Consider the following 22,930-nt stretch of genomic DNA (forward strand, 5'->3'; position numbering starts at 1 on the left):
GTGAGAAAGGCAAGGTACCATCCTTTGTACACAAATACGTCCCTATTGAAGGACCAGTTTGTTATCTCCGGCCTTGTTTAGACTGGGGATTTGCCCTGATTACAGGCATCAGGCTGGGAGAAGTTAAAGTTCTTACCCCATTTCAGAACAAGAGCTTTGCCTTTCTGGTACAGAGGTTGGTACCGCTGCAGAGATGACTGCGTTACTGCCATTCCCAAGTGCTATTAGATCTGCCAAAACAGGGAGACCAGCTTAAGCCTTTCTCTTTATCAGCATTTTGGGATCATTTTACTGGCTGCCTTTGAATGGGGAGACATGCACAAATTCTTTAAAGGTTGTTACGTGTTTAAAGCCAAACTATTTTTTTAAGTTGAAATTCTGCAGGGTGATTGAGGCACTAAAGCCTTGAACAAAAACCACCTCTGCATGTGGCTACCATCTTTTATCATGCAGTGAAATGATGAAACACAGCAAAATCATGGTTGCATTTGGGGAGAATACTGAAGTCTCTTCCATCTCCTCTTTCCGCACCAACCCTTAGATCCAGCTGTGGCAGAGGAGTAGAGGTCTGTGGGTGTTTCCTGTCGTGATAGCTTTGGAAGGCTATGTGATGTGTATTTTAGTTTTAAGCAGAACGTGATATACAGGGAACTCCTTTAATATCCTGCTTATATGCTGTTAGTCACGATCAGTTCTTGCCACGCTTTCAATTATTTTCAGCATTTGGCCAGCAAAAAGTGGGTGAGTCAGATCCTTGGCCGGTGTACGTTGGTATAAACCCATTTAACTCCACTGACTTAGCGGAATGGTTTTGATACCTGGGGCTAACCCCTGTGAACGCTTCTGCAGGTGGCCAAGGGACTGGTCGTATGAAGCCCTCCGAGCCACCCCCCCGGTGCCGAGCCGCGGGCTGCCGCCGGGCCGAGCGGGGCCAGGCCGGAGCTCCTTGGTGCCCGCAGCACAGGCAGACTGGGGCCAGCTGCCGCGGCTCTGCGGGGGCGCCGGCTCCCGCGGGGCGCGGCGAGCGCTGCTCTCCCGCGACGGGACGCGACGGGACGGGACCGGCTCGCCCGCAGCCCCCCCCCCCCCCCCAATAGCGGCCGGGGCTGCCCCGCGCCGCCGGCGGCGGAGTGAGGGGCGGCGGCGGGGCGGGGCGGAGGCGGGGCCGCCGGGGGGGGCGGTCTCCGGGCGGGGGCGGCGGGGCGCTTCCTGCCCGCCCTGGCGGAGCGCCGTCCCGCGGGGCGTCCGCGCCGCAGAGCGAGGCGGAAGGAGGCGGAGGAGGGAGCGGAGCTGCCCGGCCCGGCCCTACCCTGCCCTGCCGCCGTGTGCGCGTCGGTGTGAGCCTGCTGCCGGGGGGACGCTGCCGCCCCAGCCCCGCGTCCGGCCCTGCGGCTCCTCCGTACCCGCCTCGCCCCGCTGCGCACAGGTAACCGCGGAGAAGGAGGCGCGGAGCGGATCAGAGCAGAGCAGCTTCCCCCGGCCGCGATGCTGCGGGCCGCCCTTCCCTGCCGGGGCCGCGGGCGCTGCGAGTGCCCCGGGCGGCGCTGCCACTGACAGCGGAGCCTGCGCCGGGCCACCTCCACCGGGACGCAGTCTGCCCCTTCTTTTTGTTTATTCTGCCGTTCTTGAGATACCGCTATCCTCCTTCCAGGGACTGCGGGCAGGTCCTGTCTGGCCGTATTGGATTCTTACCCATCTGTCTTGATTGCCTGTCTGAAAGTATATTTATCTTTAATAAAAGAAAAAGTCGAGCCACAAATCCAGTTCATATCACGTTCCCCTTTCTGTGGAGTCCGGTTTATTTCTTCAGTTTAAAAAGTTTACTCCCCCCCTCCAGTTTTATTGACACTGGGGATGAAGAAGGATTTGCGAATGAAAGCGCCTTGAAATACAACATCTTTTGGAGAGAGCTCTGCAGTCCGCCTGTTGAGTCTCGAATTCCACCCTTTGCCCCTGCTGAATCCACTGTTCTGCCCTTTACTCTCCGGGGTAAAAAACCAAACAACAACAACAAAAACCCGAGGGGAAAAAAAATACCTTTGGCAGCAGGGAAGCTTTGTGTGACTGACCCAACGAGCTCCAAGTGTCCAGTTTCTGAAAAGAAGAAAACCCTTTTGTCTTCAGCAGATCAGTAGGTAAGAGACTCAGCGCATGGCGCAAGGGACTCGGCATTCATTCTTGCAGCCTAAACCTGGGAGTTAGACTGGCTCTCTTCTCTGTCAGCTTTTGCCCATCACTTCTCTCTCTCCTGTAAAGGTTACTCTTCATCTTGCAAAATTCCTGCAAAACAAATACGTTCATCCACTCTTTTTACCACTGGCAGTAAATAGCCAAAATTAGTAGTGATGTACTTGTGTGTAATTGGATAAAGTAAAATTCTGTGGAAGTCGCTGAAGTGGGTTTGTGTCAGGCTGTGTTTGAAAGCAGCCGTGTTTCTTGTGGTGCTCTTTTCTTTTGACAAAATAATCACAGTCATTGTGCTTGTAATCCACGTGTTAAGATTGTCTTTGCTCGTCATGCTTCACAGAGAAGCATGTATGTGCATTTACATATGCACGCGTGCAAACAGGGCTTCCACAATCAGTTGAGATTCCTTGTTTCACACTGGAATTTGTTTTACATTAAGTGCTTTACTGCTGTGTCACAAGGTGTAAAAGTGTTGAACCCATAATTAACACGCCTTAACAGATAATTGAACATGGCTAGGAACATGCTTGGCACTGTACAGAGTGAGTATGAGGATAAGTTTTCTTTGTTTTAAGATTTTTTTTAAAGTAAGACTGAAAATGCAGCAGGGACATGTGCACATAATAACTGGATGGAGGCCCAGTCTCTGTGCAGGGAAGCATATTTTGTAGCATACTCCTTTCTCTAGGGGCCAAGCGCTGAATGTGTGCTGCTTTACAAGTGATAATACTGCTGTGAATTTCTCATTTTCCTTCTCCCCCAGCTCTGTACCCCCGTACCCACTTCCTCACAGCCATGTTTCATTGCTACCAGTCTTTTGTGCAAGGCAAGGACCTGTGGAATTTTGCGTGGCTGGTAGTAGGACTCGTCTTTGCAGGGAGAATTATATTGTTCCCTGTGGAAACACACAGCATCCCCCGCCAGGAGGATCTGGCTGTTTATGTGTTGAAACCAGCCTTGACATCATGCTCTTCCCCACTGCGTGGGTTTTTCCTGTAGATGATACAGGAAATGCTACATATTGGTCTGTTGTGGTTTCTGTTCCTCTTTCTTTTTTTTCCTTTCCTCTTCCCTGGAGGGATATCTGTGGGAAAAGAAGGTGGAAAAGGTGTCCTGTTCCTGCCTTAGGGGGTGGGGCAGCAAGTCAGCGTGCTCTGAGCTGATGGACCCTCAGAGAACTGAGGGCGCCTCAGTCTTTGCTGAGGTGCAACAGCCAGCGGGGCACCTTGCAAGAGGACTGGGGCAGATGACTGACCAGCATCCATCTTGGGGGAGAGGACGTGGCATGGATTTTGGCTGCTGTGTCACTTTTTTCTGCTACCCTTGACTTTTTCTGGGAACTGAGCCTTTCTGCCATATCAGGGTGGGAACGCAAGAACCATCTTCTCGAGCTTGCCCTGCACCCTTGGGCTGCTCCTGTGTGAGTGATAGGCAGCATCACGTTGGTTTTTCAGAGCTGATAGAAAAACATGAACCCTACCATCCAGATCATGACCCTGTTAAATCTTTGGGTCAGACCTTCCCCAGGGTTACCTCAGTGACTGCTCCTCCTAGGAGTAGGGTCATGAGCTGACCCTGGAAAAATTTGTCCCATAGTTGAAGTTGCAGGTTCATCTGGGGCACTTGGTCTCCCTCTCTTTTTCTCCAGGACACTTGCAACATAACCCCGGTCCTTAAGACATTTCTGGGAGCCATAAACACAACACAGAATGATTTGTTTCTGCTCTAGCGCTTTCTTGAGGAAAGGCTAGGATTTCCAGGAGGAGGGAAAGGGGCGCCCGGTTTCCCCAAGCTTGTTGTCTTTCTGATTCTGGAGATGTTTTGCAGGCAGCGCTGCCTGTCCTGGGGAGGAGCCTGGAGGCAGAAAGGAAGCTGGGCAGTGCGGAGTAGGCAGAATGGGCCATATAGTGGGCCATGGGGTTGCAGTGGTGCTGGCACCTCGTAATTGTGGTATTGTTTGGCATGACACATATTTAAATTGTCATGGCTGTTTAATATACTGATAGCATGGTTCATCATTCTACCTATTTGTGGTGACACATGACATCAGATTGTGCCATAAGCATGGGAGAATGAAAGTATTGCTCTTTCCTGAAGCATGCTTGAGCGACTTTGGACTAACGTATGCTTTGTAGCACAGAATGCCGCAGCTGGGCCACAAGGTTTTCATATGCCTGTAATACAAACGTATAAAAATTCTCTGTAGTCTGTAATACAGCTCAAAGGGCAGCTGATTTAGACGTGCTTGAGTGTTAAGGTCAGGAGATCACATTCCATAGGTTACTAGATGAAAGTGCTTGAAGAGGCCATAGCATAAATATTTGATTCATATAGAAGGGATTGGTGCAAATCCTTTTGTCCTTCTCCAAAGATGTTCTGTAGGCAAAGCACCGTTAAGAGGAAAAAACCAGCAAACAACAGAAAACCTGTAACTTCTTTGTGCTAGAGGAAGTAGGACAGTAACATAGTGTATTATTGTTGAATTCCACTAAAATTCTTCTCATGAGATACACCATCTTCAAGAACAGCTAAGAAAACTAATGTTTTTAAATGTAAAATGACTCATAATGCATGGGCTCTTGAAGTTGGGTTTAACATTGTATGCAAACATTGCCAGCTGGTGGGGATCTTTCTGGATAAATAAGAACTATATTTGTACAAGAAGGCTTGAATGATGTATTTCAGATGCATCCTGATTAGCATAAGCCATTCACTTTGCAAAAGAATAGCAAGAATCCCAGAAGTGTAGATAATTTAATAGTTCTCTTGTTCTCTTTATCCTGTCTTTCATCAGCAGACTGACCAATCTTTTTGTTTATTTAGAAATAAGGTTGCATTGCTTTACTGCCGCATTTTCCTAACCATGACAGTGAAATCGAGAATTTGCAAGCCCCAAGTTCTCAAAGCATAAACGCTTCTCCCTCTTCTATCCCTTCCTTTTGTCTCTAGTTAAGTGTAATGTGATTTTTTTGGGGGGTGGTGGTGGTGGTGTTTTTTTGATGAACAACTTGCACCATTTAATTCTGTATAGCACCCAGCACAATCATGTCTTGGTCCATGACTAGGGCTCACTGTCGCTACAATGAATGAACAGCTGAAGTAAAATTTCAGCTCATTAAAGGCTTTATTTTCTTAACATGGAGCAAAATCTGATGTAGGTTTAGGTTGTTGTCACATTAATGTATATACAGAGATAAGTCTTTAATTCTAGAATTATCAACAGTCCAAGTGTATGTTAATGTATAAGTACTTTTAGCTGTGAATGAATTTATCTGTTCATATCTCTCTTGGGGCAGAACGCCGTTTTGCATTTCTTGCTTCATTCTTACTGACAGCTTTTAAAGAGCTGCAGAACTGTAACCCGACGGGAAGACAAAGCCCAATATAAGAAAGTTCTTACGTGTTAGGAGTTTGTATTAAACGAAAACCTGGCTCCAAACACCTGTAAATTATGAGATTCTCCGTTCAGTGCAGAATGTAGTGTATGTTAGGTTCTGTTCTGAATTAAAAAGAAAACTATGACCTTGTTCTTGGCAAAAGGTTCTTGGATTATTAGGTGTTCCCACTTCGGGGTAAAGTGTAAATGCTCTCAGAGTAAAGTAAGATGCCTGTTTTCCCCCATCTAACTGTTGTTGCACATTCCCATATTTCAAGGTATTTTCAGACACTCACTTTTGAAGAAGTCTTCTCAAAGGTTTCTTAATCGAAACAGCCTTATGGATTTTTTTTTTTTTTTCCCTCCTTGCTGTTGTGGACGGTATAGTGGGAGTGGAATGTCCTTGGTTGCCAATGTTTGCTGCTAGGTATCCCCCTTCATGGAGACCAAATGTTTATAATAGTGTGAGAACGGCCATTCTTGGTGATTGGCAATAAGGCTCAAGGCTCTCTTTCTCCTCTTCTATCCACTGAAATACAAGAGAGGACTTGGATCTCTTGGTTCTTCATAGGAGTGTTCCAAATTGCCTGTTGCTGGGGTTATAAAGTTTCAGGAAGCACTAGAGGATTTGTCAAAATTATTTAGTCCATTGTGTTGAATCTGGGCCACAACCGATTTCCATAAGCTCATTTTCTGCTTTTAGGAATTTTTTGCTTGTCTTACTTTCTGATGAGTAGTTACTTTCTAGATTAGACTTTCATCTACCTCTTGTGCCTGATCTTCTCTCCATATGTGCACCATAAATGGCATCATCATATTGTAGGCTTTAAATCATTGTCTTTATGAAAGAACAGGCACATAGCTGCCCTATGAGTCCAGTTTGGCTGCAGGAGCTTCTGAGTTGTTGAACCCTTTTAGACAGGAGTGTATTCCCAAACAGCTCTGGAATGCAGTGCCGGCCACAGGAAGAATTGCATACTGCAGCCTCTTCAGTAAGGCCATACCTTCAGCTTTTGTGAAAGTATTTGGTTCATGCTTTGAACAGTTCTGATGTTGAAATTGTATCCGTGTGAAAATACTGTACTTTATGAAGAACTCTAAAGTCAGCAAATATCCAAATCTTGCACTTTACTTGGCTCTCCAGAGTAGCCTTGAAATGTAATCTTCAAGACAGAAAAAAAAATCTCAACAACTTTGGGGAATAACAATGTAAAGGAGCTCCTAGGAGCAATTCATTTTTAAATATGCAATGTAATATTTGTCTTACTTGCCTACTGTGCCTGTAAGTGAAAGGAGTTCTTCAGGGTTGATGAAATTTGTGTTTACCTAGACACTTGGATGTAATTTTTCAAGTAAGAATATATTTGAAACTTACCTGTGTATAAATGGCTATTCAGGGCAAACCAGCCATTTGATGTAGGTGGAAGATTGGTGAATGAGGAATGAATAGTTGAATGAATAGGAAATAGGTGAATGAATAGGAATGGAAAAGAAAAAGTCATGAACAAAACGAAAAACTGAAAACAAAATAAAAAGGCCTGTGGAAACATAGAGTTCTCAAAGCCTTAAAGTAACGTCTTAGTAGAGTAGTGGTTATGTGAGGTGCTTAGCTTAAGTGAAGGAAGAACGTGTGTTGGAGTCTCCTGTGGTGCCTGGGGATCATGAGTTGTGGTCATCCTTCATGATGGTTGTTCGATGTGTCATGCTTTGTTGTGAGAAGCTCCCATATTGCTAGGTTGGTGCTGCAAAAGTGAGTGCTCTCTCCTGTTTCTAATAGCTGAATCGTCTCATATTTTACTGGCACGCAGTCTGCATTCTTGGTCCTGCAGAAGGGGTTCAGAGATAAATACTGCCATTCATGCTTGTTGCTTTTATACTTTCTTATCCTCTTTCAGAATGACTGTTGTCTAGTTTGGTTGTATCTAAGCTTAAAATAACCTTTAATTTTTTAAAATACTAAGTATTTGAAAATCTTTGGGAGTTTGGAGAGATCTTTGGCCATTTTCCTTGATAGCTACTGTTGGACTATGTAAGGTTCATCACTGTTGGTTAGAATATAGAACCAAGACTTTGTTTAAACCATAAAAAAGTTCACTGATCTAATAAAATTGGGTTTTAAAGGCCTTGCTATTATTTGTATTAGCAAAGCACTTACAGTGTCTAATTGTAGACCCAGATGTTGTTGAGAAGTTCTCTTATATGAATGTTTATGTATTAAGCCAATTTAAGTTTTCGTTTTAATGTATAAATTAGCATTTGTAAGACCTTGTCTAAGAGTTGTATCACAGTAGTGTGTGTTTGCTTTAAAATGCTTTGTGTCTCTACACAACTTGTTTTTTAAAAGAATTAATCTCTTAGGATTATTTACTGTAACCCTCAAGGAAAGTAATTCCACATTTCAGTGACTTTGTTCACTTCAGGGTTTGGTGGACTTTTCCTGCTGTTCTAATTTGGGTGGTTCTGTGTTCAGCTGAAACAAATTTTATTGCTTCATACTAGGGCTAGCCTGTCTTATTGTGGGGCTTGGGAAAAGCAGGGTGGGAAAACCTATCTTCCTGGTTTTCCCATTGTATTTTTGAAAAGAAACAAAAGCTGAAATGTCCTCCATATTTCTGGAGACACAGAACATAAAAACAGTGTAAGATAGCCTGTGGAGGTTCACAAGGAATTGGTAATCTGTAGTTTACTGAAATCATCACAACTGAATGCTGATATTCGTAATAGGTACAAACAAATTTGAAACACTTTTTACTGCAGAATGATAAAGGTTGAAGAGAGTGAGAGCAATTATGTAGTCTATTCCACCCTCCCTTTGGGTAAGATCAGGAAACCGTAGAGAGCAGGCAGAAAAGAGCACTCCAAAGTGACATGAAAAAAAACGGCCTTTGCTGTTGCCAAGTTGGGATCGGGTGTGGAACACTCAGGTCTTGTTTAAAAAAAGAAAAAGTAATAAAAAATCTTAGCACCCATGGGGAAAGAAGAGTGGATTTACCACCTGGCGAAAGACCAGTGCGTTTCTGATTTGGGGAAGTAGGGATGGCAAGAGAAAATTCGTATGGGAGACCACTGGCCCCATCCCAAACTGCTCAGGTGGCATTTTGAAGGGATGTTTCCATGGAGCAATCTCAAAAGGCTGAAATGGAGATCGGGGCCCAAGATGGTGCTTGTGGGAGGCAGACGGCTCTGAGGGAGGACTTCAGCTATGTGTTGCCTTGCGAGACACAGGATAGCAGGTTTTCCAGCCCGAGTGAGGCCCTAGCAGTCGCATTCCTCAGGCAGTGGAGAGCTCAACGCATTTCCTGCTGCAAGCACTGTTGGCATTGGCTACAGCTCTGAATGAGAGCTGGGGCAAGGTTAATTATTTTGGATTTGTGCTTAAGGAGCAATGTGTTACCTTTGGTTTCTGCATATTCAGTGAAGTTCGTTTTAGCACATCCTGGTGCTTGAGTGGCGTAAGATTGTGGTGCATTACTAGTTGCTGACACTGCACCATCAAAACAAACATGCAGATTTCCTTCATTAGGGGAATATTGTGTAGCTCTAACTTTTGTTTCTGCAGCTGCTAGGGATACCTTGCAGAAGTATCTTCTCCAGCTGTAGAAAATACTCAGAAAGTTCCCCTGCCATCTGCTTGCACAAGTTCTGGGATGCCTACATCGTCGATCCAAACCATTTAGGCAGGATCTGTGCTTAAAATATTTGCTGCTCCGGTTATTATGGAAAATCTTTTTAGTAGCAATGAAGTTTATATTAGCAAGGAAGAAGCTTTACTGGTATGGTTTACACAAGGTTTCCTAAGTAATATACCTAAAAACAATTATTTCCTAGTGTAACTGCATCTGCTTTAGAGTGGTTGCTGGAATAGTTACTTTGAAAGAAATCAATTCCCTGAGTGACATAGTTGTGGCAACAAAAACATAAAAGTAGGCCAGGACTTAGCCAATCAGTGCAGCACTAAAACGAACGTACTAATATCTTCCTCCCAGTGTGGTGGTGAGGCTTAATTAATCATCTTACAAGTCATTAAAGGTTTTTACAAGGTGCACATGAAAAACCCAGGTGGTTATGATAAAAGAACAACACCAAAACCACTTTTATAACATCCTTGCTTTCTAAAAATTTGGTGGTCTGGATCTTCTGTTGGGTTTTACTTTTTAAAAAAAATGCAGATCTGTCTTTTCAACCCGTGCTACCCATTGAGATCACAAAACGGGCTTTCTTCATGATACTGGGTTGTCCCAGTACTGCATTAGGTTTGTTCCCTTCCTTGAGCCACAGCATCTCTGAATGAGCTCTGTTAGGCTGACTGACAACTGGCAAGTTACCTGCATTTTAACTGTTTCTTTTTATAAAGAAAAAAAAAAAGCAGCCCTTTGAAAAAAGGAGAGGCCATGCCTGCTTGCTTTCCATATTCTGTGACTAGTCCCATTAAATTCTGTAAAACTGCTTTGTGAAATAAGAAGAGCTCCTCCATATGGGGGCTTAAAATAGTTTAAATTGTGGTAATGCTAGAAAAAGCCAGAAAATTCCATGCTAAAGTTAAGCCATAGTGATTGCTTTCTTCTCTATGCCCTTCTCCACCTGCAGTTTTTATGTGTGTCAACTTACAATACAAATTTTCAGGATGTCACAACTGACATATGAGGAAAAGCTACCTTAAGGTAGCATAAAACAGATATATCTGTCTGGGGGTTGTATTTCCATTGTTTTCAGGACTTAAGCTTTTAGGTTCGAATTTTTACTTTATTCTTAATGTAGATGGTGATTCTAATCTTTTTTTATCTCACCAGCAATTAAAACAGCCTGATCCTATCGGTAGGGACAAATGATGCACTGTCAACGTTTTTCTCCATTCTGATAATGCACATGAAACTGGTTTGCGTGTTTGAAGATTACATTTTACTCTCACATGGTTTTCATTATCTGAGAGCCCCGAGGAGAGGCCTGGACTAAATCAGTGAAGGAATGGAGAAACCACACAATGCAATGAAAATGGTGCTGAGGCATACTTGGGATAGTTGTGGGACAGGGGCTGCTGACGACAGAAACAGGGCGCTGCCTGAGTGCTAGCAGCAGCAAGAAGTGGAGCATTCTTAAAAGACAAAACAAAACTTGATCTTGAATTAACATTGCAGCTTGGGTTTACAACAATTCCCCAATTCTACAAGGATAATTACTAGAAATCTGTGAAGTTTGAAGCAGATGAATCTTGCTCGGTGTGGTCTGGGAGGCAGTCCTCTGAAATGAGACCTGATGTGACTAAACCTGTGTGAGCTTGATCTGGTTTTGTCAGGAAGACATCTATAAGGTGAGATCTTGGCCTTTATGAAGTTAGTAGCAGAGCTCCCATCGTCTGTGCTGGAATTAGTGTTTCATTAAATATGCAGAAATTGCAGTACATGCCACTAAAGGGTTGTCTCTCTGCAGATGTGTGAGTAGTGCTGTGTAATAGTTTAAGTTACTGAATGGTGTGATGTATTCACGTAGAGATATTCCCAATAAAAATAGCAGGATGAATATATCTAGATTGGTTTTGCTATTAGACCAGTATATTCAGAATAAATCCTTCTGCCCCTCTGACTTTGGAAATTTTGTGGAGGAACTTGAAATTCCATAGCATTCTTATCAAAATGCTTAAAAGCCATGAAGCATTCCTATTTATACCAGGCTCTGTAAGTGTTTATTCTTCTCTTTTTTTTTTTTTTCCCTTTGTAATATAAACCCTAAATTATGTTGGTGAAGATTATAGGTACTTCCCTGTGAAGAAATTGATACTTTATAGTGGGGGAGCAGTAATTCAAAGGTCAAGTAAGGTCCTTTCAGTTTTTTCCTTAGAGATGTTATTTAGAGGGGGGTCTTCCTGTGTTGGTGTCTTGACTTATTTATCTCTAGTCAGGCCAAGCGACTTGCTGCTTTTTCTTCAGGCCTGCCAGGCTTTCTGTGCTGTTCTGCGCCCAAATCCCAATACCATGAGCATTTGAGGAGAATGGTTAGTGGTTCTTGGCAAGGCAGTCTAGTCCTTGCTGAAGGTGGACTTGGTTTGGCCGGGAGAGTTGTTAGAACTGTGATCAATCTTCGGGTGTTCTGGTGGCCTCTCGCTATAATTGCCTGATGATCTAATATAATGGGTATGTGTATTATTTGCACCCCTCCGGGTGACATTGTTCTTGTTTTTAGTTAAAAGAAGGAAGTTTTTCTTGTTTGCCCAGTGACTCTTTCCTTCTGGTATGAAGATGAGTAATGTTGGCACTGTTCCATGCACCTGCTCAGTGCCACCCTCCAAGATCACCTGAGCCACGGTCAGCAGATCTAGGCAAGCAGGGACAGGATGGTTGAATGAAAGCTGGGGAAGTGTTTATGGTTGGAGTCTTTCGGTTAGGAGCAAGTGCTAAAAAGCTATCACAACTCTGGGATTCGTTGTGTGCCGCCTTGCAGGTTTGGGTGTGGGCACCAGGCGTTGGGAACCTTTATTCTCAAGGACTATCCTAGTGTGCATTCTCCCCCTTCCTCCTCCTTGGGTAGGACTGAAATGAAATGAAGAGCATTCAATGATAACCTGCACTATTCATTAAATAATTTTGGACCTCGCCCATTTGAGTCTGGTGCTCTTAGCCACTTCAAAGTGAGTGTGTGTGCAGAATAGCCATGTTTCCAGTGGTCTTATAGACACTTACATTAAGCGAATTTTGCAGGATCAGGCAACCAGCTTGCTGGGCTTTGTGTAGGCCATGTAGCAAAGGCGTATTTCTGTTAAACAGTGGGTGACTCAGCATGTGAGCTGGTCTCTGCGATTGCCTGGGGACCTCACAGCCAGTCCTCTCTATAGTATCTCTGTTTTGTGTTCCCCTCCTCTGTTGCGGTGTGCAGGTATGTCTGAAGATAACTCTGCACCTAAAAAAACAACCAAAGACTTCATCTAACTGATAGCATCCTATCACCTGTTGCCAACCAGGATAAGCAGTATCACATGAACGTCTTTTAAGAAAAACACAGAATTACTAACGAAAATTTACTGTTTGAGTTTGAAGTCTGTCACTGGGTTGTTTTGTGTATGAGTGACACAAAATTTAGTAGTAAAACTGAAAGTGCTTAACTGTACTCCAGCCCTTTTGAGGTGGTGAACCTGTTCCCATCCCACCTGATGCATAAGCTAATTAGCTTCTTGGCTAAGCAGTAATTCTGGGCAAGTATGTACAGGCTGTCCTCACAGGGACTCTTGCATTCCTCTTAGTTTCACAAGCTAAAGAAAGATGCTTCTCTTCGCTTGCGAGGTTATTATTGCTCCATGCAGGTTAATTGAGCTATAGCATTATAGCCACTCATCAAACAGTGGTGAGTAGCTCACTTGTCTAAGCTTGTTTACTTTTATAATGCTGAAAAATATTTGCATGCTGTACAGAAATGCGCTGCTTTGGTTCCTTACAGCCTGGCAGTATTATCATTTTAAATTCTTCATTAATCTTTCTTCCTCATGAGGGACTGGCAAGGTTCCTGTGTATAATTACATGATGTTTAAGACAGAAGCCTCAGCTACTGAGTTTTTACACAATGCCCTGCAAACGTGGGTCTTTTCTTCCTTAAATAGTACCTATCCCACCTCCCCTTTTATGCCCATTCTTGATCTCAGCGTGGTTACATGCAACACTATTTGCGATTCCTGTATTAGTTCTACCAGTTCTAGACTCTGCTGTTTCGCTCAAGAACATACAGATATAAAGTTACCATGAATAATTTCAGACTAGAAGTTAGAATAAGGTAGTAAGATGGTAGAGCTATGATGCTCAGGAACAAACTGCAAAATTGGTTCAGTCTGGGAAATCTACCTCACAGTGGTTCCTTGGAACAGAATTGGTCTAAAACTGAATTTTCCACTTGAGAAGCAAGGTGTTTCTAGGCTTTGTGGTTATGAAGAGTGTGCCATCCAATCCATAAGCCAGTACAATTTTGCAGAGTTGTTGGTAGTCTGAATTCAGCCCCATCCATCATAATAGATTTAGGCTAAACCCCCAAACATGTGTGTTTAAAATGTCTACAGAACCTATTCCGATTTCCTTCCAGCTCTATCATAACAACTTCTCCAGTGCACCTCACTAATTTCCATCTTTGGAACACTGAAAACTGAAATTGCTGGAAGACCCTAACAGAAATAGAATTTGGTGTCCAAATAAATAACACATGGGCTTCAGTACCAATTGTACTGTTCATTTTTGTGTTTCCTTACATAAAAAAGTTAACTCACTGATTCTGCTATGAGTTTCCAGCTCGCTTAGAAAGCAGATTCCAGGAATGCTGCCACCCAAGTTAGTTGCACAAGATTTTCTTTGTTAATTAAAAATAATGGGATAAAGCTGGAAAAAATAGGCTTAATGCTAACAGTTGGTATTTAAAGAAAGTGGATTTGTTGGCCAGAATATCTTCATATTGTATCTCAGTCTACCTTTCATTTTGGATTTTCAGGCTGATTTCTAGTTTACATCCACACTAAAATTAGTAGTATTCACTTCCAGCAAATACTTTCAGTGTGAATGGTGCCCTCCCTTCATCAGATCAGCAGAATAAGCTTGTATTGCTGTGAAGTGAAACTCTGTGTGTGAAATGGTTGTGTACAGAATTATTTCCTTGAACGTTTGAAGGAGTTAAACATGCACAGATTGAATTTGTCTGCTGAGAAAATCTTTAAGGCAGAAAGGCAGAATCTCAAGCTGGGTTGTATCTTTGTATTAAAAAAATAAACAACCCCACCCCCACCCTTAGATTTTTCCAGTTGGGACAAAAGAAATCTTTGGGTGGAAAGGCAGCATCATATTGCATAATAAAAGCCTTTTTATGCTCTAATAAAAAGGGTTGCTTAGGGCAACTTTGTTAAAAAAAAAAAAGAAGAGTCAGTGATGATACTAGTATGAGTGGGACAAGGAATCCTTAACTTCTGTTGTGCAACACTTGGAAAAGAGGCTAGAAATTGCTCTAGTTATCTGCTATCTTAATGCCTGGTTTAAAGGTTCTTTACTGCATATTTGCTGGCAGCTGTTTTCAATATATCCCTCTCGAGCTAAGTCACCAGTTAAGAATTTGACATTAGATGTTTTTTTCAACCACCATCTTGAAGTACCATACCACACAACACAGCCTTGTTCTCTAGTTAGATATTGTTCATGTGCCTTGAAATTGCTGTTGACACCTCAAGTATTTAACTTGCAGATCTGAGATAATTTTTGTTGGGTGTGGATGTGTGCCATAATAAGACAGAGACAGAAGTATCCACGTCTGCATTCCTTCACTACATCTGTTCACTTTATTTTTTGCAACATTCCAGGAAATTAAGTTAAATTATACAACTGAATGAATATTTTTAATTTCACTAGTTCTGTTTTAATTGCCTGCCCTTAAAGTATAAGCACACTGAGTGCACAAATATGTTCCACTTCTTTTGCATCGTTTGCCTTTTTCTTTAGGACACCTTCAGTAGTAGATTTAACTGCTTCTTGAATAACACACCTAAATACACATTATTCTATGTTCTCCTGATTCTCCCCTCAATGGTTAAAGTTTCTTTAGTACTTTATGTTCTGAAAGAGAAAAGTAACGTAATTAAAGAATGTTGGGAATTAGAGCTGTGCTCTGCAATATATTTCTGGCATGTACTTTGTCAGTGTCCTTTTCTTCCCCTCATTTTCCCAGTCTGTAAAATAAAGCTAATATTCGTATACTGATCATTCTCACAGTCATTTCTAAGGCATAATTTGTTGAAGTCATAAAGCATTTAACCATATCACCTTTCATCAAAGGATTTCTGCTGATACAGTTTGAAATATACAGCACCACTGGAAAAGGAGCCATAAGCACAGGGTATCATCATCTGTGCTGCAGCTTTCATTCTTAGCAAAAAATAAAACAATGGAGTTAAAGAATTAGCGGGTTTTAATCACTGTTTCGCTTGGAGGCACAGATGGGACAGAGCATTACTTGGCAACATTTAATCTTGGAGCAGAAATTGTCATGATTAAAGCAGCAGCTGGAGTAGATTGCTAGGGATAGGGGGGTTCATTCATCCTAAAGGGATCAAAATTGTTGGACTCTGGGAGAAAACAAGAAGCTACAAAAGAAAAATCTGAAATACGGGCCAAGGTTTATTATTTCTAGGGTCTCATCTGCTGATTAAAATGATGTTTTCAATGCTTTCCTCAGAATTATTTTGGAAGCGAGGAGAGTATCAAGTGATCTGGCCTACTGAAGAGGAGACTGAAGCCATCTCTGAGTGGAGATTTTGGACTTGCGGGAGGAAGGCTGTGTGTGTCCCTCCCATGTGGCAGAACTGCTCCTCCTTACCAAGGAAGTCAAAGTGAAGGAAATAGGTATGTGCCACTTCAAATAGGATTTCAGAAGAATCATGTTCCAGGCCAGTTGACAAGGCCTGAATTCCTAGTTTGGTGAGGCAGCCTGGAATGAGGTGCATTTTAACTTTCTCTTCATTAACGCTTGCAGAAGGGTTCTGTCTGCCTGATGCATTGAGGTCTTGTGTTACAGGGGTAGACTCCTGTCGTAGGTGGGCCTGAGGGAGGAAACTGGGTGGTTGTGGAGATGCAGAACAAAGCAGACCCTTCAGGTCTCCTGACTCCTGCAGTCCATCCCTGGTTCTGCCATGGAACAAGCTGTTGGGAGCAAGTTACCTTTTGCTAAGGGACAATGTTATACAGAAAAAAGGTGTCAAAATAAAGTGCTAGAATACCAATGGGCATTCTGCTTTCAGGGCAGAGCCACATCTTAGCCAACAAGTAAAGCATACTCTCTATTCTGAACTGCTCTAGCTCAAAAGTAGCTCTGCTTTTAGTTAAATGTCTCAAAGGTATCATTAATTTTGGATATTGCAACTCATGCAAGGCCAATGGGCTTGAGTTTCCATGACAAATTCCTGACTCCACTGGGAGACTGAGCGAAGTGTAATCACTGTTGGTCACTGGCTTAATCTGTACTTAGGATGTGCTTGACATTGGCTCTTTGTGTTTCTCTCATTGGTACACAGTGTTTTTTCCTGCCACTCAGAGGTCTTTTTCTGTTCCTTAGATCAGACAGCTCTTTTTCCGCCTCTTGCATTTGCATGCATTCAGCTGATGATATTTAGATGTGTGAGGATTTGGTTGCCTTTGTATAGCAGGAAGTTACAGAGTCCTCACTTGCACCAGTACATAGTGTTTTCTGCAGCAGGGAGACTAGGTGCTGATCTCACTCTGGGTATTTCATAACTCTGAAAACCTGCTGGCTAACGAGGTATTCATTAATTGCTTTAAACGATCTAAGCTAAGAGATTTCTTTACTTCCTTTGAACCATATACTATCTCAATGGGCCTCTCTTTTTTTTTTTTTTTCTTCTCCTTAAAACTGACAAATTGCTGATTTCACTCTTTAATCCTTGTCTGCCTGCAAATATGGGAAGTGTATGTCACTGTTGCTAACCCTAAGTGTAAAGCAAACAGGTCTTAGGCATTTTTACCATCATCCTGTGAATTATAGGTCTCCTTTCTGCCTGAAAGCAGCCTTGTTGTCTGAGGTATTCGGCATGCATCCCTACAGCTTGCAGTCGATTGATATTCCTATAAACTTGCAAGTCACCTTTCATCACCTTTCGAGGCTTTGCCCCTTGGCATGCAAGTCCTTCTTAGGTCAAGGGCCTTAATGACCCCCATTGTTATGGGAACCTTTGGTAATCTAACCTGCTTTTTTTCTGTATTTCAAGCCATTGCTCTTAAATGTCTCTTGCTTGATCCACTCAGGCGCTAATAACCGTGTCTCCTTTCCTTAGGTCAAGGGCAGCTTTTACATTCCACCCAAAAGGCACCACAGTTTGAGATGAGGAATTCAGAAGAGCAAGCAGCTACGACAGTTTTACAACGCCTGCTGCAGGAGCAGCTCAGATACGGAAACCCAAATGACAACCGTAACCTTCTTGCCTTACACCAGCAAGCCACAGGAAATGCCCCCCCTTTCAACAGCACTGGGAGTCCAGCATCTCAGAACGAAGGGCTGAGCTCCCAGGACCACCAGCTTGTGACTCATGCTGCCCGTCAGGAGCCCCAGGGCCAGGAGATACAGGTGGACAACAGCATCATGGAGAAGCAGCTCTCCCCGCGACTTCAGAACAGCGAGGATCTCCCGACCTATGAGGAAGCCAAAGTCCAGTCGCAGTATTTCAGGGGCCAGCCGCATGCTAGTGTCGGGGCAGCGTTTTATGTAACAGGGGTCACCAACCAAAAGATGAGGACTGAAGGGCGGCCCACAGTTCAGCGGGTGAGCCCAGGGAAGGTCCACCAGGATGAAGGACTTAAGGACCTCAAGCAAGGGCACGTCCGCTCCTTGAGCGAGAGGCTGATGCAGCTGTCCTTGGCCACCAGCGGTGTCAAGGCCCATGCGCCTGTCACGAGCGCACCGCTCTCCCCCCTCTCTCCGCTCTCTCCTCAGCAGTCCAGCGACCCTTATAAAAATTCTGGCTCCAATGAGTTCTACAAGAACTCAGTGCAGCCCCCTTCCCAGGCCAACATGAAAGGAATGGAGCAGCGGGGTCCTCCTCCAGAGTATCCTTACAAAAATGTGTCCACCCCTTCTATGAACTGCAAACCTCAGGACTCGGGACATTTCTATAGTGATCATCGCATGAGCCAGCAGGGAAGATCTGATGGGCCTATGATGAGGTATCAACATCCCCCTGAGTATGGGTCAGTCAGGTAAGCAAGATCTTAAAACAAACTCCATGACAGCCACATAAGAAAAGACAGTATAAAACTCAGTCCATTGCCCTCGCTCCTGAGGCTGGTTTTCTTTCAGCAAAGATCCCATCTTTATTATGTGAGATGACATACTGTGTTCAGCTACAGACTGTGTCTGGAAGGACTGTAACCCGTTTCAGTAGCTTACCTAGAGAGGCCTGACTCTTTTTAAAAACACAAACAAACAAACAAACAAAAAAAACCCCAAACAAGCCACCTTGATTTTATGGCATGGGCAAGTTTAATGCTGAGGCGCCAGAGCCTTACAAAGGTTTGCTACAAAAGCCAAAGTTATGGTGTGATTCATTGTAGAAACTTGCAGTTGCGTATTGCAAGACATAAGCTGTTCTTTAATTACATCTGCCCAGGCAAAAGATTTTTTTTTAGATTTAAACTGCATCTAAATGCCACATAGGAAAGGAGAAAGTGAATGAAAGCAATAATGGTGCAGGTAACAAAAATCACCTGACCTTCCTTTAGAGTTTTTAAAATTTTATTTTCAGTGAACCAAAGTGTAGGAGTGGAAAATGGAGTGTGCTTTGTGCCTCATCCCAGACTTGCTTGTTTAGCTTTTGCTGATTTTCCTTGCATCATTTGAAATCTCAGCCTGTTCTGGTTTCCTCTAGACAGGAAGCTAGATTTGGCTTGAGCCAAACACTGATGTCCGTGTGGGTGAAGGTGAAGTTTTATTCAGGTGGGCTAAAAATATGGCTTTACTTTACCTGTTTCCTTACCATCTCATCTCTGTCTAAGACCAGGTGAGATTTGGTGTAATGATTTTGGCCTCATTTTGAAGCTAAAAGGGTAATACAAAAGAGCAACGGGAGGGCGTTGCTACATAAGTAAATGGTGAGGTCTCTGTGCATTCATGTTTGCACATACCGTGTTGTGTTGTGTTGTGTAGTGAGGGGAGCATGAAGAAGAAACCAGTCTGTATTTGGGAACAGAGTCTGAGCTTTGGGGAATTTGAATCTGCTCAGAACCTTACTGGTCCTATGGGGAGCTATTTTCAGAGTTTGTCCACCATTGTTTGTGATCTGAAATGACTTCAGCAGCATACAAGCCTGATGAAAAGGCCCTTTGATCTGGCTAAATAAATAATAAAGAGGCCAGGAAAAGGGGAAGTAAAGGGTTTAGGGGGGGTAATGATTGTAGAAGCTCGCTGCAAATGTTTTTGAAAATTCAAAGCCCTCAAATCTCTGTGCACACAGGAAAGGGAAACAGATCCTTGATGGTTATGCTGCATCAGAAATACTCACAATATCATATATAGTGAATCTGAGACATAGCCTGCTTGCTGTTTAAGGGAGAGGTATTTGAAAACACGCCAACAGTCAGCTCCTCTAGACAGGGTGATTTTTGTCTGTATTGGATGGATCCTGGCTGCTTTGAAAGAACATGGGGGGGGGAAGAGGGGGGAGGAGAAAGGTTCAGCTGGCAAGGTTTCCAGTAGGGGAAGCAACTGAAATTTGTCTTCAAAGCATTGGGAATCTAATGAGGTTACTTTTTAACCTAAATAGCTGCACAGAGAAGAGGTTTCCTTTGCAAGCAAATGCTGTAGCAGTAGAACAATTGCAAGACTAATCCATAAATTACAGAGCAGCATAGCAAAGGAAGGGAGCAAGTCCTCTATTCCCCCTCCCTCTCCCACACACTTTAAGAGAAACTGTCATTTAGACAAGAAACCTTCTGTGTTACTAAAGGTGCAGCTGGGTAATGGTGTGAGGATTTTAAAGGCATACAACTTTGGTGAGTGCATTTTCCTCGCACCAGGCAGTGCTAACGAGAGTCTTTGCAGCCTCGCTGGAGTGATAAAGTATTTTCAGAGACTCCAGTTTTCCTGCGCTGCAGCTCTGTGTTTATCAGGATTAATTTGGATTGGTAAATGTGTGCATTTTTTGAACTGTGCGTCAAGGAAACAAAGCCCCTTCTTTCTGCTCGTGAGGCCACACCCTTTTCTGCGGGTTTTTCCCCTCATTGTTCGGGGGAATTTGAGGGTGACCTAACGATGTGGTTAAATAAAACTTGTTGAGCAAGATAAACATTGGGGAATTCACAGCATTCTCATGCTTCACCCTCCCCAGTCTGGGAAAGGAATGGGCTGTGTGGTAAGTTTAAACCAGTCTGCAAACAGTTTGCCTCACCTGCTCTTGGGCGGTGTAAGTTTGGGAACACGTATATGTTCGTAATGATGTTGGTTTAATGTAAATACTGGGCATGCCAGAGGCATCTATGCTGTTATTTGGAAATTTTAAAGAAAGTTCAGAAGAGTGCTGGCTGCATGTGAAGCTCCACAATCCTATTCTCTCCCTAATACCTCAACTGCCCTTTAGCATTGGTGATGAAAACAAACTTTCAGGTCTTAGAGGAGAAGATGGGTGCCTTGGGCTCAGCGTTCTGTGGAGCTGCAAGGTCTCCTGTGGCAGAACAGCGAGAGACGAGGGAGAAGGGGCTCGCGTTGATACAGTTTTGGGTGCAGAGGAAGCTTGCTGTCTCTCTGATTCAAGCGCCATCCTCTGTTCGGAGCCCAAATGACTGAGCTCCTGCTGTGGTGATTAATCCCATTGACTTCACAGAAACTTTTTGAGAAGGAGGTCTGCAGAATTTGTCCCATAATTAGTAAATCACTTCTGTGCGCTGCGTTCCCCTGAGCAGCATCAAAGCGGGGGATAATCAGGTATGACTAGGAAGCAGAACAAAAATGCATTGGTTTGATTTCAGCTGTCTAATCAAGTGGAGTCTGCTCCCTCCTGCAGTCAACGTTTCCCAGTTTGTGCAGGAGGGCTGTGCAAGAGAGGGGAACTGTAGCTTCTTGAATGCGAAACAGGCAGGAGAAGCTGGGAAAGCAGAAAAAATTTTAACGAGCCAGAGACCTTTCCTGATCTCTTCATTCTTCTGCCCTCCCCACTTTGTTGCTCTACCCGCAGCTCTTCTGCGTGACTTGATGTTTGCAATCCTGGCAGCCTCAGGACTCCTGACAGCTAGGTTTGCTTGCAGAGCTGCCCTTACTCCATTTCTCTGTCTTCATGACTTAGAAGCTAATGTGACCCTTGTAGTTGCAGAACCATAAATCCAGGTTTGTACTTGGCCTGCATGGTGTGTTCCTCTGATACGCGCCAGGGACTGTAAGGGAAGCAGAGATTCTTGCATGATACAGTCTCCAAAATGAAGTGGCCCGTAAAATTATGCTTAAAAACTTGTGGGAATTACTGCTCTGCATTTGGGGTTTTCAGGTCGTTATGACACTGAGGCAAATGGAAGGAAATTGCGTAAATTTGTTTTCCATGTATTTTGAGAGTCTTTCTGCATTTTTGCATGAAGTGGTTAGTTCGGATATAATTTTGCTTACTACTGCAGGGTTACCCGAGGACTGATTCTCTCATGGAGGGAAGTTTCTACTGTGATTCTATTAGCAATTCTGCTAGGTGACCCCAGTAGTGATTTGTACCTTAAAATTTTGCAGTCTGGCTTCAAAATCTTGAGAAGTCCAGTTGTGTTCATTTACCTTTCAGGATCTCTCAGTCCAAAATTGGTTTATCAGAGAAATAAATTCCGCAATTCTCATGTTAATCTGAGGGATCTCAGAGGTAGGTATTTTGAACCCACAAAATATATGTAAGTATTTTATAAGACAAAATTGAAAATAGTGGGATGCTAAAAAGTTCTTTGAATGTGTGTGTAAAAGTTTGCATACAAGATCTTAAAAGGTCTAGTTGTCACTGTGAGGTTACTAGGTTTTTGTTTTTTTTTTTTTTAAAGATAGGATGTATTAGCCCAGTTGCATTATCTTGTATTGCTGGGAATATAAACGCATTTGTGACATTTTGGAAGCTCTAATGCTGTTGGTAATGCAACAGAACTAGAGGCTCCCAGCTCCCATGTTTTAGTTTGAACCCACAAGAATGGTATAATTTCAAGATTATGAGAGGCTTTGGATGTGAGGCCAAGATGCTGGAAGTCTTGGAAATGTATCTTGTTTAGAAATACTCGGCCATGATTTCCTAGAGTTGTTCCTTACAATAGGTTTAAAAAAAATGTCATTACCAGGCATGTCAGTACAAAGACTGTCCCTTCAGAATTTAGCTGCTGCTGTTTTTTGTCTTTGGCCATCTTTGTGTTCCTTTCATTAGTGCTCATGTCCTGCAGAAATAGCAAGATTTTGCCCATGCGTCTCTGATGGCAGAATAACGAGATGCTTTTAGTCAAATAGCTCAAATTGTTAACATTGGCGTCTAAATAGTCCTCATTAGGCTTACAATATTGACACGCTGAGATCAGCGGAGTCAGTCTCTCTGAGTAACTGCTTCAGGTTGTTTTCAGACTGGAAGAGAGTATTTTGTAAGTTCAAAATTGGAAAGGTGGTTTTTTGCATCCATGAGGCAGACTGGCAACGTATCTCTTTTGATCTAACCTCTGTAGGTCATCATAGATTAAATGTCACAGCAAGGCTATTCCCTAATTGATTAAAACAGAGGTGCATGATGTTAGGTAAAGAATAAGCTCAAGGAGATGGGTGGTTTCTGAAGATGCAAAGTTTTAACTCCGCACATAACTGGGTGAGCTAAGAAAGGAGCTGGAAACCACCTGAGACAAACCAGATGACCCTGAG

General features: G+C 43.3%; 1 protein-coding gene across 5 annotated transcripts in view; it reads left to right on the forward strand.

The window, feature by feature from the left end:
- The window catches only part of AMOT (angiomotin), a 61,990-nt gene that overhangs the window by 10,923 nt on the left and 28,137 nt on the right, over positions 1-22,930 (forward strand). The window contains exons 1-3 of one of the 5 annotated variants that reach the window (XM_052813554.1): positions 1,346-2,135; positions 15,749-15,915; positions 17,361-18,279. In XM_052813554.1, coding sequence (XP_052669514.1) covers positions 17,408-18,279 — 872 coding nt within the window. In that variant the 5' untranslated portion in view covers positions 1,346-2,135; positions 15,749-15,915; positions 17,361-17,407. Of the gene's footprint in view, positions 1-1,345; positions 2,136-10,726; positions 10,872-15,748; positions 15,916-17,360; positions 18,280-22,930 lie in introns of those variants that run through there. The other 4 variants (XM_052813556.1, XM_052813555.1, XM_052813557.1 and 1 more) reach the window with 4 other exon arrangements.

This window comes from Harpia harpyja, chromosome 18 (genome assembly GCF_026419915.1).
Source record: "Harpia harpyja isolate bHarHar1 chromosome 18, bHarHar1 primary haplotype, whole genome shotgun sequence".
Classification (NCBI taxonomy): Eukaryota; Metazoa; Chordata; class Aves; order Accipitriformes; family Accipitridae; genus Harpia; species Harpia harpyja.